The 18231-nt window shown below is 35.4% G+C and overlaps 4 protein-coding genes across 5 annotated transcripts; 2 read left to right on the forward strand and 2 right to left on the reverse strand.

Annotated features, from left to right (window-relative positions):
• Window positions 1-284: 284 nt before the first annotated feature.
• On the reverse strand, window positions 285-5762 carry LOC110849945 (phosphatidylinositol 3-kinase catalytic subunit type 3). The gene is made up of 17 exons (XM_022097431.2): window positions 5551-5762; window positions 5222-5410; window positions 4989-5145; window positions 4804-4911; window positions 4527-4685; window positions 4326-4430; window positions 3191-3388; window positions 2931-3116; window positions 2588-2847; window positions 2314-2496; window positions 2140-2236; window positions 1790-2040; window positions 1504-1718; window positions 1257-1406; window positions 936-1179; window positions 686-852; window positions 285-499 (listed from the first exon to the last, which is right to left on the reverse strand). Exons 1-17 carry the CDS (start codon window positions 5619-5621, stop codon window positions 435-437), a joined length of 2805 nt encoding a protein of 934 aa, XP_021953123.1. The 5' UTR covers window positions 5622-5762; the 3' UTR covers window positions 285-434.
• A 110-nt stretch (window positions 5763-5872) lies between these two features.
• LOC110841878 lies at window positions 5873-9355 on the forward strand. Its single transcript, XM_022087578.2, has 5 exons — window positions 5873-6030; window positions 6176-6493; window positions 6988-7142; window positions 7216-8717; window positions 8802-9355. The coding sequence occupies exons 1-4, from the start codon at window positions 5978-5980 to the stop codon at window positions 7827-7829; spliced, it is 1140 nt and encodes a 379-aa protein (XP_021943270.1). The 5' UTR covers window positions 5873-5977; the 3' UTR covers window positions 7830-8717; window positions 8802-9355.
• Window positions 9356-9560: 205 nt separating this feature from the next.
• On the forward strand, window positions 9561-12802 carry LOC110863080 (phenoloxidase-activating factor 2). 2 transcript variants are annotated; one of them, XM_035846776.1, is made up of 9 exons: window positions 9561-9768; window positions 9847-10740; window positions 10848-11240; window positions 11316-11590; window positions 11686-11779; window positions 11872-11947; window positions 12034-12141; window positions 12260-12423; window positions 12516-12802. In XM_035846776.1, exons 2-9 carry the CDS (start codon window positions 10735-10737, stop codon window positions 12717-12719), a joined length of 1320 nt encoding a protein of 439 aa, XP_035702669.1. In that variant the 5' UTR covers window positions 9561-9768; window positions 9847-10734; the 3' UTR covers window positions 12720-12802. The 2 variants fall into 2 exon arrangements, with proteins under 2 accessions (XP_035702669.1, XP_021968004.1); XM_022112312.2 differs by having other exon boundaries at window positions 9566-9768; window positions 9847-10406.
• A 37-nt stretch (window positions 12803-12839) lies between these two features.
• Window positions 12840-16183, reverse strand: LOC118438061. Its single transcript, XM_035857798.1, has 2 exons — window positions 14283-16183; window positions 12840-13795 (listed from the first exon to the last, which is right to left on the reverse strand). The coding sequence occupies exons 1-2, from the start codon at window positions 14725-14727 to the stop codon at window positions 12840-12842; spliced, it is 1401 nt and encodes a 466-aa protein (XP_035713691.1). The 5' UTR covers window positions 14728-16183.
• Between the last annotated feature and the right edge of the window lie 2048 nt (window positions 16184-18231).

The raw sequence follows: 18231 nt of genomic DNA on the forward strand, positions 1-18231 counted from the left end.
AGGTATTTAGGTAATTGAGTATTTAAATACCATGTCGAAATTCGAGCATTTGAGTATTTAAATATTTAAAACAAATTCAGTTATTTAAGTATTTAACACTTAAATACCGCTCAAATATTCAAGTAATTAGAAATGAAGTACTTAAATACTTTTGTGGTATTTAAAACAACTCTGATTCTCGCTTACCTTCATTTGGAACAAATATTTCATGGTCACTCTTAATTTATTTAAGTTTGTTTTAAGGGACTTCTATATGCAGAAGTTGTTCTGTTCGCATGACCATGTATGCAAAATAATTTATTTAAAATATTTACAGTGACAAAATTGGTTTAATTTTCATGATAAGGTGATACAAATATGCTTATCCTATTATTCTCAATAAAAAGATTGTTACTTCAGTACACGTATCTCTTGACGCTAGTTTCGGTGAAAAATTATTTACGAAGCATCTGAGTAAAAGTGTGCATTCGTTCCAGTAAGGCGGGCATTACGGCGGTCACTGAAATGTGATTAAAAAATTAATTATAGGCCCAAAACAGATTAATACAAATTGTTTCACGTCAATATTTACATAAATACATATTTTGCAACTCAAACTCGTGAGATAAAGTGCTTAAAATTTTTAAATAACTTGAAACAATCATAGGTTTTACACAATCACTAGACGAGTGAATTGTCACTTCACCTGAGATGTCTATCAATTCCTGCATATGCTTTACAGCGGCTTCATCATTCAACTCTAAGCGAAATTTGTCCAACACTTTTTTGACAGTTTTATCAGGCTCTAGTGCAATATCAGGAACACTAGCACCAACCATCAGGGAAAACAAATTAAGAATCAGGTTGGCATGCCTGTAATTGGTAATTAATATCATACAGCGCAATAATTAATTATGTATTCCAGTTCAACAATATTACATTATCTGGTGCATTACCTTCTTAAATGGAGAAATGCAGTATAGCACAGTTTTCTAAACTCTTGATAATATTCGGAATTAACGCCTCCCATTGCTTCAACCATCTCTTTACTGAGTCTCATAGGCGGAGGCATTGGTTTTGGGTCTCGCCCCAAAATGTAACCAAAATCAATATGGAACAAGTTTCCCTCACGAGTAAGAAGAAGGTTATCTAAATGTCTGTCACCAACTCCAAGCAAATATGTGATGACACAATATCCAGCTACACAATATAAATATGACGAATTAGAATTAGAATTGATCAACGCAGTTGAAAAAAGTAATAATTAATTGGCTTACCACAACTCTTGACATAGGTGTCCATCACGGTGGAAGAAATTCCATACACGTCACTATCCGATGGATGGTTCTTTTTAAAAAAACTGTGAATAGTACCATGTTCAGAAAGGACATCAGCAACGGTCGTGGATTGTATAAACTGCACAAAACCTATCCATAATAAAAATCCTTTAAGACAATCCTAGAACCATAAGCATTGACTAATGTGTCTATATATATGCGTAATCGAGCAAATCTGGGACATTACCATGAGTTGTACTTGTGGCAAGTACTCTATACGGGGTTATCTTCAAATCTAGATTTTCTTTTCGCAAAAGCTTGTCCATCAGGGTAATGATTTGTAAAATTAACTGATCTTGTCGTAAGTCGTCCCCATGTTTAAAAATCGCAATATAAGGTTCACCAGATTCCGTGCAAAACGTGAGTCGGCACGGCATTTGGCTTGATTTGAACAGGATTGCTCTAAATTAATCAACAAATTAATTATATAATTATTGGTTTAAATAAAGTATTGTGTCCTCTAGTTGTATTACTCTTTAGAAACGATTCCAGTAATGTGGATTTCTGGATCTAAAGGGAAAGGGAGGGCATCGAATTTAGCGAAATTAGTCTTAAAAGCATTTCCATCTTGAAGAAGCATTTGAAGTTTTTCCATTTTCTTTTGACGATTTGCACTCTCTTTTGCTACGGTTTTAACAACTTCAACAAGTTTCGCAATAAATTTTTGTTGTCTCGATATAACAGCACGTCGTTCTTGCCATTCAGATTTTCCAGTTTTCATAATCTGCATCAAATAAATTAATACACAGGACAATAAATTTTAGATTACCAACATAGAGCAACGATACTAATAATGTGCAATCTTATATCCATTTGGAATTACCAATAGAAATCTTCCAATCACATTTAAATACATCTCTCTCACTCGAGGATCTTGTTTTACTCCAACATCGTGGTCCTCACACTCTACCCTCAGATACCTGAATTAAATACATTAAACGTGTAGTTTCAGCTAACTCACAACAAAATTAATGGATGGTTGCGTTTGAAGAATTACCAGTAAAAATAATTGGCCAATGTAATATTTTCACATGCTCGATGAATTAAAAAGGTTGCGAGATCAGGTTTTTCTATACTGAGTTCTGTTTCGCTTTTCCTACTAATCGATATTGAACCAATATCAGAAGACATGGCCCCAACAATTGCGCTCAGATTTGATGACAATGATGCATCAGACGAGCTGTGAATTATTTGTTAAAATGAACATTAATAGTGAAATAAATGGAATAGTTCTGCCCAGCGAAGAAAAAGGTCCTAATAATATGTTAAACCTGTGTCCTTTAGATGCTACATCTGAAAGATTTCCAGTATCTGGAGAGTTCCGTCCACAAGGAACAGAAGATGTGGAAAGATCGGAAAACTCTTTTTCTTTAGAAGCCGTTGATTGGACTGAGCATTTCATATCGTCCAACGGAGTGATTTGTAGATCTGTGTAATCCTTATTGTCCGATATATCGATTCCTTGTAATGACGAGTCAAAATTTTCATACTTCAGGGCCTGAACAAGTTGCAGTAGGTAAAGGAGCAGGTCCTATGAAGTTAATGTATATCATAATAACATGGCATCAAAAAGAAAGCATAACATATGTAATTAATTATATTCAATTGTATTACCTCATCCAATGCCTGTTTCAAACGAGCCACGGCATAGGCCCTGACAGAAGGATGAGTAAAGGTTGGACCTAATAGTTCTAGAGCATCCTGCACGTCCATTGGAGTCCATCGTTCCAATAAATCCAGTGCTTGTCGTTCTTCTCCGGTTATCTCCCATTTTACACACTTTAAGAACTTGGCTAATGCCTGCGTAATTATTTTGTCGTTTAATAAGTTAATCGGATTAACAATACATGTATGCAACAAGTACATGAACCAACCTTCTTATTTGAACTGAGGTAATACCGAAACTTCCATATAAGATCTTGTTCTTCAGAAGACAACTGTTTCGTGGGGGGATAGTTGACAATGGCATTTAGTTGGTCTCTAACGAAAGCATTCGGTTTGAGGTCAACATCTGAGAGCCCGGTTCGAGTACACCTTGAAAGCGTGTGGTGCTTATTTTCTACAATGTTGTCCTGTAAAAATTAAGTACTTTGTCTGAGATTTAAGTAGTTTTCATACTTGAGTGAATATTAGAAAAACCTCACTAAGCTGACAATCACATTAAGGCGACATATGGGTATGTGGGGAGTTTGGGACAAATTAACAACTGTACAATTGCAGAAACAAAATGTGTTGAGCGTTTAATGACCTCGTAATAATAATGGAACGTATCCACGAGATTCCACGGAGCGCCAAAAACCCCACAATAATGATTAAAATTCATGTTTTCGAATATTGTTAGTTCCATTTCACATCAAAGCTCAATCGTCGTTTTTTCGTCTTGAACTTTTATACTGTTAATGCAAAATTGAAGAGGATTACCAGAAAATTGTTCTTGGCTTTGCAAACTATGTCCTTTTTCTTATTTTTCTGCATACACCTTGACCATTGCACACTCAACTTTATCCTTAGTCCTTTTATAAACAATCTAAACGATAAGAAATATTTATTCCAGATCGAACCTCTTTTTGTGCTACACATTTCTGTGTGTTAATCCCTAGCTACACAAAAAATCCTTACTACAATGTACATTCTTAATAAACTTGCAAATTCAATTACATACTATACGTCAGATCTGTGTCAGGTGTATGTAGCTGTGTAGCTAATCGCATATGTACCAAAACAGTTAACGGGAAAAAACTTGAAACTTGAAAGCAGGCAAAAGACCAAATAATCTAATCTTATGAAGAATACTGATGATAAGGAAATTCAATGCTGCTCACGAGACTGACTGACTGTTGTCCTTGTATCAACATCAACTGAACTGAGTACATAAATCATCATGAGATAGATAGTTTTGTATGCAAAGAGTACTCCTAACATAAGGCTACAATAACTCATACCAAACAAAAGTTAACTTGAGAGACAGACCAAGGCAGAATATTTGAAAGAAAATACAATATAAATTACCAAAAGAATTTCATGATCCGGGAGCCACAGAGCTTCTGTTCCAGCTAAGGAATCAGGGAACACTTCCAAATCTTCTGAATTTTTTTCATAAAATGTTATTGCATACTACAATATAAACAATAATAAATACCATCATAATCTTTAGCTCATATTACACATATTATCGCTTAATTCCCACAACTTAATAATAATTAATTTCACCTGAACTCTATCGTACTCAGCAATAGGAAATTCAACATTAAGGTATAAGAAATCAGACTCTCGCTTCTCCCTTTCGCAAATAGCTTCGATTTCCATGAAGGTCAAGCGATCCAACCAGTCCAGTTTTGTCATTTGACCCATCCTATGCTTCTTAGCAAGCTAATAATACAAATTATATCATACGGAATAACAAATCAATCAGTATCTATATTGTACATAGTTTTTATACAGAGCATAATTCAAATCGTTGGGTGGGAGTAATTATCAACAGCCTTACTTTAGTGAGTCGATACATTTTATTTCCTTTTGGACCCTTTCCCGGAGTAACCGAATTTTCATTTCCGTCCGCCACCTGACCTGGCCAAACCCTCAAGTCAATCATTCCCTAAAATAAATTTCTAGTGAAACACAATTCTGAATTATTTAATTAATGCTTTTGAGTTATTAGAAACTATTCAGTACCTGTCTGAACACTCCACTTTTACCGAAAATCTTTATTGTGGTTCCTCCAACAGGAGTCATTTTCGAAGGTCCACAACAGTCGTAAACGGTGAGGCACAACTGTGCGTTTGGAGGTAAATCAGTGAATCTGACAGGAAGGGTGACCCACTCGTTCCAACTGCACGAGTATGCAAACATAAAAGTTAACCCAAATTAATTATATATTTTTTAGCACATAATTTTTCAAAACTTACTTCCATCGGGTCGTAAACGGTTTATAAGATGTGGACACTGGTAGGCAGATGGGTTGGTTGGATGCAAATACTTGGACATCTACTCGAAAATCACCAATTTCATTCACACAAAGTCCAGAGAATTTGAGCAAAGGGTCCTCTAATAATTTTTCATAATCTGGCCGCTTAACTCTTCCTTCTAAGCAGCCCCTGTTGTAATGATAATATTGAGACTCAAACTTTAAACTGAATGTTTGACCAAAATATCAGAATTTCTTTGAATCTGATTTACATAATATGACAAATTAAACAAAGTTTATGCAAAATGAAAATAGTATTTTTCAGCTTACACCTTGATTTTGATTCGATAATCTAAATCACAACTGGGGACGGTGTTATACTTGGTCAGACTAGATTCCATTACAACAACAATGACGACTTTTGATTAGACCAACCTGTCAACGACTTTCTTGGCACTTTTTGATAAGCGCCTTAACTAGTATGATTTTGCAGGGATTGACATACGTGCACATAAAATGAAACAAATAAGTAGATCCAGAAAACTGATCACCAATTTATTAAAAAAAACAACAATTGTGAAGTGACAACAGCTGAGAGGAGTGTGAAGTGTATAAATGGGACGAAATTGAGAAATTCCTGATTTACCCCAGCTCGCTTTGTTTGATGTAAATATTGTTACACGTGTATCTGTATTTTTCGTTCGTTTTACTTTCTTGATTTAACTTACTTCAAGTATTTTACGAGTTGATATAAACTATGAGTGAAAATTTACAAGGTTTTACTAGAGTGATCAGAATAACGTCAAAAAAGTAAGGTTCATTGCATCTGGTTTATCATGATAATGAAAACCTAGCTTAATATCACATCACCATCTCTTTGATTGAAAATTTCGTGACACGATTACACATTGGGAAAAATAGCTTTTTAATTTCCTTTATTGTCTAATTTGTGTAGTTCGATGTCTATAAATGGCGATATAGACGTCCCACTACCAGACGACCAACTCATTCAAATTTTGGAATGTCCAATTTGCGCTGAATTTCCTTCCCCACCTATTTTTTCTTGTGAAAAAGGGCATTTCATTTGCAATGGGTGCATTCGACTGGTGGACGCTTGCACCTCTTGTCTCTCTCCCTTCACCCAGGTTCGAAACTATCCCTTAGAAGCAATTGTCGAGAGAACAAAGTTCAAATGCAGATATCGAGATCTCGGCTGTGAAGAAAGCGTTCTGGGGGCGACATATGTGGCGCACGTGGACAACTGTCTCTTCAGGTACAAAGTAACATTCGGTCAAGGATTGAACTTTTGCTCAGAAAATTATGCCTGCATGAAACGATTGACACAGGTTCGGTATTTCTCATGAGCTAGGAAACATGATCGACAAAACTACTAATAGTAATCAAATTGAATGTTATATTTTATTATGTTAATTTTATTTGTTCGGTTTTGAAATTATAAATGTATTTCAAATGCATTGTCAAAATTCCTCTTGTGAGGAAAATATTTCTTCTGAATATAAAATATTCGTTTCATGTAAAAACCAGATGATATTCGATAACTTTACGAATTTTTCTTAATTATGCCAATTCAAATTTAAAGCTATATGGAAGTGTAATGTATATTGTATTTTGAAATCTATTTATTTAAAATTGTCACGATTTATCTTTTGAGTGCATTCGAATCGACCTCACATGAAAATATTTTTCATATGATAATTGTAGTTCTTGAATATGTGCCAAAATATTTTACGTAGATATCTTTTGTAGGCCGCTGAAGTGCAGAGAAGCTGAGAATGCACCGTGCTGCCTTAGTAATTTCTATCCGAATACTTACCTTCAGCACTTAATATCTTCGCATCAGACTGCGGGGGAAATAATTGACGATAACAACCCACTCGTTGCAAGTTTTACTCAAAAACTTGGTAAGCCAGTATACTTTTATGTTGTTAGTTTGCCAAAATAGTTTGATACTACTTACTACATTTCATGTTTTAGGGAATAAGTTTGACACTATGTACGTGAAGTTCCCAGGGCGTTATGACCGATCGTTTCTTTTGCATACCCAAAAACACAAATCATTCATTTGTTGGTGGGTAACCTGTCTAGCAATGGAAGATAAAGGTCGCCAAGCCACATTATCTTGGTCAAAGATCCAAAATGCTGCTCTTCCGCGAAGCTCCGTGGGTAAAACTTTTACCATTAAATGGAAAGTCGAAATTCAACACGAAAATAAGCAATTCGAAGAAATCCGGGACAGTGGCAATTGCGCTGTGCTGCCTCTCCAGCACTTGAACCAATTTAAAACGGATGGCAATGACGACGGACTTGAGACTGCACCTCAATGGGTGCTTGGTTTGGATATTGCAAAAACGGATAAGATGGAGGATGTTACCAATTTAAATGTACCTGTACACAACAATGCCAAGTCTTTATTAACCACTATTAAACATTATTCTCCGCTGTTTGCTTTGATTATTGTTGGTATTGTGGTATGTCTTTACTACGGGTTGCGAGACAAGGTAGCTGAAAGAAATGCTCCAGAAATTGAGTATTATGGACATCGAGGTTTTTATTTTCCAAAAAAGACAATGCAGAACACCGAGTTTTAGTTATTATTTACCTTCAGTTTCATGAATAATCGAATTTTTATGTAATTATCTTTACTTGCTCATTTATTTTAAATGATCTTAATTCATTATTATCTTAACTAATTTGAAGACCAGGACTGGATTGCAAACGCTGAGTCAGCGATTCCTTTTGTAGTTCAACGCCAGCACTACTAAATATATATACATATTCATGTTATAATTACTATATTTATAATTTTATGGATAACACGAGAACATTACTTGAACTAAATATTATCACGAACGAATATGTTTTTACTTGAGATCGACCTTCACTGAAGCATGACTTCAAGTTGACTTATTTTTTGCATACGCGAATTTGTGATAAATTTAGTTCAATGTCTTTAATTAAACTGCGTTCTTTGCTAGTGCTTTGTATGTACATATCCTTCCAGCAAGAAGCAGAATCTTATTTGTTTCAGTATTTGTATTCAAGAAATAATAAATCTTTATGAAATCGTATTTTCATACACAATGGAATCATAACTTTGACTTATTTTCACGCACACCGCTAGCGTTATACATACACATGTGTGGTAACTGTTCTTACATACTTCAATTTCGTCCTGTTTATTGTCGTAAAATGTTGGTGGTGAAATGGTATTCCCCTCTTCGTTGTTCTACATTTCTGATACTGGCACACTTCATTTGCCGTTTTGCAACGATCAGTGGTGAGGCTGAAGTTCGAAACCTAATACAAGAACCTATTGCTATACCCCAAGTGCCCAAGGCTCCCAGTTGTGGAGATAGCTTCCCTGGTACTCCACAATGGAATAAATGCTGGGACAATTTTAGAATTGACATGGCCATGTTTCAATATCACATGCAAGAATATGGAATTCAAGTCTCGAAAATGATAGAGAATAGCGCGTAAGTAGCGACAATTAATAATTGCATGTCCATAATATTTTATGCATCGTCAATTATGGAGCTTGTACTTTCTCATCGTTATAGAGCCAGAGGAAAAGTGAAGCCCAATACTCTGTCATCATGGACGTCTAGTGTTTTCACGAACGGATATACCATTCAGACGAAAGGGTTGTCCATTTCAACGACCACGCAGAATGGGAACCTACAAATAAAACTCCCCATTCCTGCAATGACGAATATTCAATCCAATGTCAATGGGCAAGATATTGAGATACGAGTTGGAGGAGCTAAAGAGGAGATGAAAATCGCTAAAATCCGATTCCCTGATAACGTGAGACTCACTGACATAAAGCTTCACCGAATGGAGGATAGCATGATAGTGTCCGGACCTATCGAAATTACAAAGAACTCAATCGTCCAGAGCAGTATTAATTATGCTGTGTCACCTTCATTTCCATTTCAGCATAATTATGCTGGGCAATCTGCAAGGCAAGCCTCGCAAATGTGGTTCTTCTAATTCTTCATTTATTTATTTATGAGTTTCTTAACTTAGAAATGAATTCGATCACATTTCAGATGTTGTGCGTATTAAAAATATAATTTTCGAAATAAAATGAATATTCTATTACATGACACCATGCAAAATTATATAATTAATGCTGTATGAGGCACCATTCACTGAAGCCGAATAGCATTAATTTTATTTAATTCTCACAAGTCGCTTGTTTCAGATAGTGATAGTTTAACCTCCATTTGAAACAGTTAATTCAAGAAAAATTCATCTCGTAGTCAACATTTGCTTATCATGGATTCGTCAGCAAATAATTTGCTGTTGTGTGAGCACTATGAGCAGTTAAAGGTGGTACAAAGATGTGACACTTATATTTCCCTACGTCCTCCTCTTAGGATTTGTCCAATTACCAACTATTTTTATTTATTGTTATAAAACCATACAGGAAGAACTTGAGGCGCTGTATGGGGACAAATTGGGCGATTCATCGTCAACCTTCACTATGAACGATATTGCGGGCATCCTTATCCGTTGTATTCTGTAAGACGCTTTCTACACCAAAAATTAAAATGGTAATTAAATTAAAATAGAGTTCCTCTAATTTTACATATTTGACAGATGCTGCTGTTGGAGTACAGATTAAAAACAGTTGAAGTCTTACGAAATATATTAATTTATATAGTTCATGCGTCCATTATTCAATTGCAACCCGTGCCTATGTATTTTGAAATCTATGTATAAATACAAGCATTACTCAGTTAACTTCATTACCTCATACATAAGTTTTAGCTGACAGAAAATAGCGAATCATTTTGACGCTTTGCAATGTTCTCCAGTATGGGGTCTGTTTTAACTAAGAAGCAAATAAATTAAGCCAATTACAAGTGTATCATACACAACAACTAATTCAAGTCAAGCCAATAACAGGTTTTCTATGCGTATATTAATCTTATGCAAATGAATATATAACAGCCTCAGGCATTGCAAAAAGAAAAGTGATTCCATAAAACTTTACTTTTATCATTGTGACGGAAGACGATTGTACAATTTTTTGCATCAGGTGAATTCATTTGTAAATTATACATCGGTTGAAATATATTTGGAATTCATTAGATTTACAAAGAATTGTGCAAACACGCTCACAGTCGCGTTTTTTGTTTTAATTTCTAAATAAACTGGTAAGATTGAACTCGGTGTTTACTATGTAGATCATTATGTCACTTACTTAGAATTATGTAGGCAAGATTGTAGGCAGAAATAGCAAAATGGTTAATCGTAACAAGGTAGAAGAAGGCGTATAGCAGCGCTGGTATTTTCCATTTTCATGATAGATATCTGCATTGCCCGAGTATATTTTCATTACTTATTAAGTAGAACTTTGCAAACTACCTTTTCTGTATGGAGCACGTTGAGGTTCATTGTATGACCATTTGTTTAATTTTAAATAGAGTAAATTGGTAATATTTGTGTAGATCACATTTTGGCCTTTCTGAACCTTTCAAATTAATGCAGGTATTAATCCAAAGCTATGAAGAAATAATCAGTCTGCCTAAAATCTTGTTAAATTCTGTAAAAATGTATTCATTCTCCCTAAGTTTCATGTATTATAATTTTCGTAGCGTATTAAACATGACACCATGAGCCGTCACGGAATTTTCGTGTTATTTGTATTAATTTCCATCAGTGTTCATGTGCGCGTTAATGGAAAAGCCGTTTCCAACGAGGACGATTACTTGGACGAACTGCTTAAAGAGTTTCAAGAAACACGGAGTAAAACTCTGAAAAAAGTACCAAAATCTGAAGATGACGAGAATATCATAGCTTTAAATGCTCAATATTTGAAGCACGATGGTTGCAACTGTACCAAATTCTTCATGTGCGATGTTGGTTCAAAAAAATTAAACTCTCACGATGGTAGTTCGGAGGAGGAAGGTGCTGATTTGGACTTGATTAATATTCGTCTGAATGTGCCTCAAGGGGGATGCCCCCATTTCCTAGACATTTGCTGCGAGGTGCAAACCCAGAATATTATTTTTGCAGTTATTAAAGTAAATCAAAGGTTACCTTGTTAAGTCATTTTTTTATAGAAAATAAGGGAGCAGCGTCCTTTACTAGTGCCCACACCTCAACCTGTCAAGCCTGTGAAGCCAACCTGTGGAAAGCGTAATGACCGTGGTGTTGGGTTCCGAATAGTCGGAGGTAAAGATAATGAGTCGCAGTTTGGCGAATTCCCGTGGATGACGGCTATAATTGAACTCAAACAACCAAAACACCAGGGTGGCAAAGTTTTAAAATCATTCATATGTGGAGCATCCCTAATCCATCAGTCCGTCGTTCTCACTGCGAGTCATTGCTTACGAAAGTATGCACAAGTATATATACGAATATCAGTCAACTAAAATTTGACAATGCGTTAAATTCTGTTCGTAATAAGTACTTGTAAATAATTTATTGCAGTAAAACTGCGGACACACTTCTAATCCGAGTTGGAGAATGGGATACCCAAACTACTTCCGAGCTGTATCCTTACGAAGAGGTCCTGGTTGATCAGGTTTGTTTGTTTGTTTGTGTACTAGTCTACACATGTAATTATAAATATAGGATTGACCAAAACTGTACGCACAATTCTGTAATCGTTTCTAGATAATTATGCATCCAAATTTCGTAATGAAGAAAACAATATTGAATGATATTGCATTGCTTATCCTTAAAAAACCAGGTTTGCTTTTATAACCCTCGCATTTATACAGATATTTGCATGAAGCCAAAATTAATACTTTTAATTTCAAATTCTGCGAAACAAAGTCCAATTAGCTCCAAATGTCGCTCCAATATGCCTGCCTTCCTCCTCGGTAACTACGGACTTTGACGGAGAGCGATGTTTCGCAACAGGGTGGGGAAAAGACGTTTTTGGTAAATCATTCAATACACATTTCTGGAATAATAGAATAAATTCTATTATTATAAATTTACAATTTGAAAGTGGCAACCAATTAAAACATTTGTCATTTTTATGTGAATTTATTTTTAGGAGCACAAGGAGTTTATCATTCCATTTTGAAACGTGTCGAGCTTCCAATTATACCACGAAGAGATTGCCAGGAACGACTGAGGGGGACAAAACTGGGAAGTAAATTCCATTTGCACGAATCATTCATTTGCGCTGGCGGAGAAATTGCAAAGGACACTTGCAAGGTATTTTTATTAATTCAAACTAAACAGTACTCCTTGGGGTGCATCCATGAGAAGTCTAACTAATTGACAAGCTTATAAAACATTTTACACAGGGAGATGGAGGAAGTCCCTTATTTTGTAAAGTCTCAGGATCCAGTCACTACGTTCAACTTGGGATTGTGAGCTGGGGTATCGGGTGTGGCAATGCAATTCCTGGCGTTTATGTTAATGTTCCTCATTTTTCGCCATGGATAGAGCAAGTTCTAGAATCGTTAGATTTGGGAGATGACAAAAATGCGTTTTCCAAACCAATATAAAGTGCAACAAAACGTCCATAACATTTATGTGATAGCCAGTGATTGTACATATATAAATAAATAAATAAGACATAAGACCCATGGCTTACTTTTATTAAATTTAGACTTATTGAAATACGCTTACAATTGCAACAAAATTATAACATAAGTCAAAGTAACAGAAAAGAAAGTTAAAACCGTGTGCGGTCGAATAATATAAAAGTTACCACACATGAAACCAAACTTGGATACACGGGCTAACTTTCTTTCCAACGCTGAAAATGGAATTCGTTCCAACTGCACGACAACACGAATCCAATATTTAAGAAACTGTTTCGACATAAACGGGACATTTCCCAACGTCATGAGAATAATTCCAAACTTAATTATTAGCGAGAGTGCTGCGTAAGGGAAGATCAATAGTCCGTAGAAGCTGTAATCGGCATGTTTCAGCAGTACATAAACATAACAGCATAGTCGTAACATTGTAAGAACTTTATATAATGATATTGGCCAGCAAAAAATACGATTAAATGACTTGACTAAAATACTCAATTCATGATAATATGACAATCTTTTATCCAACTTTTCCAACACCTTCCAGCCTTTGGCGCAACTGGTCTTGGCGCAACTGCCACTATTAATGTCGTGAAGGTTGTCAGCGACATTACATGTTAAGCATTCACAACCAATCCATTGTTCTGCTGGATAGGTTAAGATTTGCAGACAATTTGAAATGCTTTGTGCAAATGAAATAAAAAATACTTCAATTTGTCCTTCGCACAGAACAAAAAGTGTGACCATAAGGAGGCTAAACCCGCCTGACATTACTTTCGCCCAGCAAATATCTTGACCGCTTGGCACAAGACTGTAAATGTACATTGGAAAACGGGGGAAAAATGTAACATTAAAAAACATGAGGGTAATAGTACCGCAGGCCGAAAGTAGAAATAGTCGTATGGTTGTTGATTGTAGTTTTGCGAAATTGTCAGAATATTTGTCATCCATTCCTTTGATACTGTCAATGCCTGGGATGAATGCAAGTCGAGGAGTGGGGGAATGGCCAGTTAATTGATTGATGCTGTTATTCTGGAACTCTTTTCGTGAAAAGAAGCGTCAAAGAAAATATTCAATGCACATGTATATTTCTATAATCATGAAAATTCTGACTAAAAATATCAGGGATGGTCAAAATACTTTCTCAAAATACAGTATTTTGAGCTCCGTGTTTTTCAGGGTTTGGATTTCCAGGGCTGCTACACCCATGAAAACACGAAACTCTAAGTGAAGAATCCAGTCAGTCGAAAATACAAGTTTTATGAAGAAATTAATTTTTTATCTCTGTCAAAATACATTTTTTTCCCGATTTTACAAAAATAAAGTATTTGGACAATGATAAAAAGTTAATTTCTTCATGAAACCTGTATTTTCGACTGACTGTTGGATTCTTCACTTAGAGTTTCGTCTTTTCATGGGTGTAACAGCCCTGAAAATCCAAACCCTGAAAAACATGGAGCTCAAAATACTGTATTTTGAGAAAGTATTTTGACCATCCCTAAAATATGTAAGCAGCTTGGTTCTTACCTGACAAAATTTGTGCCTCAAGAATTTGCCATCGCCACAGTAACTCACAAATTTTACGACTCGAAACAAGGTAGACTACACAAATTGCACAGGACGAAAGAATATAAATGCACCAGCAGAATGAAGCGATAACCACCACCATTGGCCTGTTTTTAGTATCGCTAATAATAATATTGATAAGTTTGGCAAATGAAAATAACAAAACGCAACAGAAAAGAAATGAAACAAAGTAAAATGGAGTTTTAGCAATTTTCTTGCAATGAACTTTAAAAAGTTCAATTGTTGGTCCCAGGTTAGGACCTAACTTTATCTCTTCTGAATTTTCGTTTTCTTTATCTTCAATTTCTACTGACACCCGCACTAGTTTTAATGGACAAACTCCAAGCAAATTCAAGAAGCGTATAAATTTATATTGTGATTGTAATGTTGTTCTTAAGTGCGACATATTAAGTATGGGATGAATTATTTATGTAGATAAGAACAAGGAGCTAAACTTCCAGGGTATATTTAGTAGTTAATCAATTAATTAATACTTATTGAGAGTATTCAAATTGACTAAAAGGTAAATCCAGACAGCGTTTGACTGTGTTCTATTGTTAAATATTTTATTAAAATTATTGTGCATTGTCAAAATCACGTCTAGGAGACTAGGAACAAAGGGATTGATATTGATAGATTTGGACACAGGCAGATAGTAACAGTAATATCTAACCGTTATACATAGTAAATACATGCAATCCAACGTTTCGACGTTATCTTTCTGTTACAACACTTTTCAATTACAATTAGTCAATACACGCAATTTCAAGCCATACGCCTACGTATATGTACATATATATGATTTCATGTCATGACTAATTTACATGTGACTTATAAGCAAATTACGCATTCAAAACGATAGCACGGCCGGAAAGTTGGAAGGAGAAAGCAAAATGGTTAAAGTTGCAGTAAAATTATGAGATAGGTAAGCGTAACCGAGTAAAAGGTAAGAATAGTTTGGGGGCGAATAGTGTACAAATTCCCACAATGAAATCCAAATCTAGAACAGCTTTTCAACAACCTTTCTCTCCAATTTGGTTGTTGATTAAGAAGCATTAGCAACTTTTTCCAACAATGCAAAAATTTTACACTATGACTGTAAACTTCGCCCAGAGCAGTAAGCGACAGTCCAAACTTGAAACACGTAGCAAACACAGCGTAAGGAAAAACGACACATAACTGGAATTGTGTTGCGACAGTAGCCGGAAATGCAGTTTGTGCTTGGGGATGCTTCAGTATGACATAAACGTAACAGCAAAGCCTAACCATGGTAAATGTCTTAAATACCACCATTGGCCATGCGAATATTTTATTGAATAAAATAACAAGGCTATTTAATCTTTCAAATTTTTCTACCGAATCCTCAAATGTGTTCAACACATCTACAGAAGTGACAGATGGTTTGGCTTCATCTTTGTGCTGGTGGTTGGTAGTTTTCAAATTTATTTTAGAAACATGATGCAAACAAGGTGAACTAGGAGCGGTTTTAGGATTGTATGGATGCCAAATTTGCGCTGGCATATATAAAATCTTCAGACAGCTTGAAACACTTTTTGCAAATGCAGTGTATAAAATCTCAATTTGGTTTTCGCACAGTGCAAAGAAATATACTTCCATCCACGTGATAATGAAACAAGCGAACTTTAGCCATAGGATTTCCACATCTGCAGGCACCAGTGAGTACAAGTACATTGGATACCGAGGCGACACAAGAATATTGAACCCCATGAGGATAATTGACAGTGGGATCGTGATGATGAAGGGACGCATCCCCCACCGTTGCGACTTGACACAAAAAGACGGTATTCCATGCGTCGCATCCCAAAACCTGCTGCCTTTTGTCTCACGAAGAAAATTCATTGCTTTGCTTTCTGGTGAAAAACAAACAATAATAAAATTCTGCAGATTTACTCAAATGAATTATTATTTATTATCAACTGAATTTGAATACCTGTCAAAATTTCTCCTTCGATATTTTGCCATTGCTCGAAAAAATTGCATAATTTATTGGCCTTGACCAAGTGTAGCATGTAAATGAAGCAGCAGGATAAAATATAAGAACACCAGCACATTCCACCAATTACGCTCGGCAGTGCTGATTTCTCCGTGCCTTTCATTAAAATCAACAGCTTTACAGCACTAAAGACAAACCCGCAGACTGAAAAGGCTAAAGTGAACCAAAACAAGGGCTTTGATTGCTTCCAACTGGTAACTTGGTAAACTATGAATTTACTTCCTTCAGAGTTTATATTGTTTGTACTACTTTTGCTTTCTGCGTCGTAATTAAAATCCGCACTGTCCGAAGCTGCTTTGAAGTTTAAAGGTGATATTCCAGTTCTGTACCAAAAAACTAAAATTCTTTTGTACAACATGACAGTGGTAAATGCCATCACTATTTTTATATACTTCAAGAAGTACCACAAACAGCTTACAATATGCAATGTGATGTTGCGCATATGTCTTTATGTAAGTGCTTCTTCTGCTTCTTCGTGCTGCGGATGAATACCAGTATCAAACATGAAATGTCAAACGTGTCAAATATTGATGATCAAATTACATCAAAAACTTAGTACGTTACCGTTTGCTCAGAGATAAAGCCAATTTAATTATCCAGCGTAAAACAAATCTCCTAATACTAGTTAACCTCGTACTTTTATCTTTCACCAATGACGATTGATTACCAACGCTGCTGATGCATTGGACATCTGTCTGGGCATATTTGCACAGGCCGAATCAAGAAATTTATAGCTTCAAATTAATTAATTAATGCCTTATACAAATATTTATGCTCGTCTAAAAATTATCAGTTTTTAGATTGGATGTCCTGATCTGCCTCAACTATCCGTATATTTATAGACATTAAAAGTTTTAATTACGAACAATGTTACACCGCATTGGTATTGTTAACCCAATATTATTTGTCTTAAAACACGTTTCATTTGGTCAGGAGTTGACAATCTGTTGAGTTGATGGATTGAAACAACAGGTATAAATTATAACAAGTGAAAGACTGTTTAGAGTCAAATTATCTGTTATTTCGTATAAGATAATGCTATTATAACTATTTAGCAAGTTACGAGGAAGCAACTAATTATTTTAGTTACATTTTCCTTTTGAATCACATTTTAACACACGTGAATTTGAAAATATTATCCTGTTGTACAGAATTGTGCTCATTCTGAATGTAAGCGGTGCCATAAACTACAATAATTACGTATAAATGTACTTTTCGTTTCTTTCTTTTTGAGCGTGACGGAAATCAAGGGAGCAAATCCATCCAAGTAGTAAATAAATAGTTTCATGAGGATTTAGGATTTGTAAAACGACTGGTGCTCCTGTTTAATTTCTTCTTTGCATCGATAACAATTTATTAAGTTTGAGGAAGTCCAATGGTTGCATATTGCACAAAATGAAATCAAATTTATTCATGCGGTAATATCAGGTTATGCCTTTTGTCGCATTATATGATGATATCAGGGAATAAAGTTATTCAATGATTCGTATGCAATTTCTGTTGGCGATGAATTGCGCCTATAAATGATTGCAATGCTTCGTACAAATACGCGTTATATTGGATTTCCTTTTATCATTCATAATTACAGTCTCCCATCTGCAAAACTGAAGCTCCTGATAAGAAAAGCCGACCGTGTGGAAGGAGGTGACAAATAGCACACCATGTGTAATGAGTTGGAAGGGATGAGTCTGCATAAAGGATAAAAAGTATATGTCGTTTGGTTCAATATTTCGTCTTTGCAGAGCTACTGGAATCTCATAAATCAATTTTTCTAGTTTCACAGGCCACGCTATGCAAATATACTTACGCCCACAAACCTTGTGGATGGTAACTGGTCGCGAATGAGCCTATTTAGATACACACAAACACGTAATACGCAATATAACTGCGGTTTCA

This window comes from Folsomia candida, unplaced genomic scaffold (assembly GCF_002217175.1).
Source record: "Folsomia candida strain VU population unplaced genomic scaffold, ASM221717v1 Fcan01_Sc001, whole genome shotgun sequence".
Classification (NCBI taxonomy): Eukaryota; Metazoa; Arthropoda; class Collembola; order Entomobryomorpha; family Isotomidae; genus Folsomia; species Folsomia candida.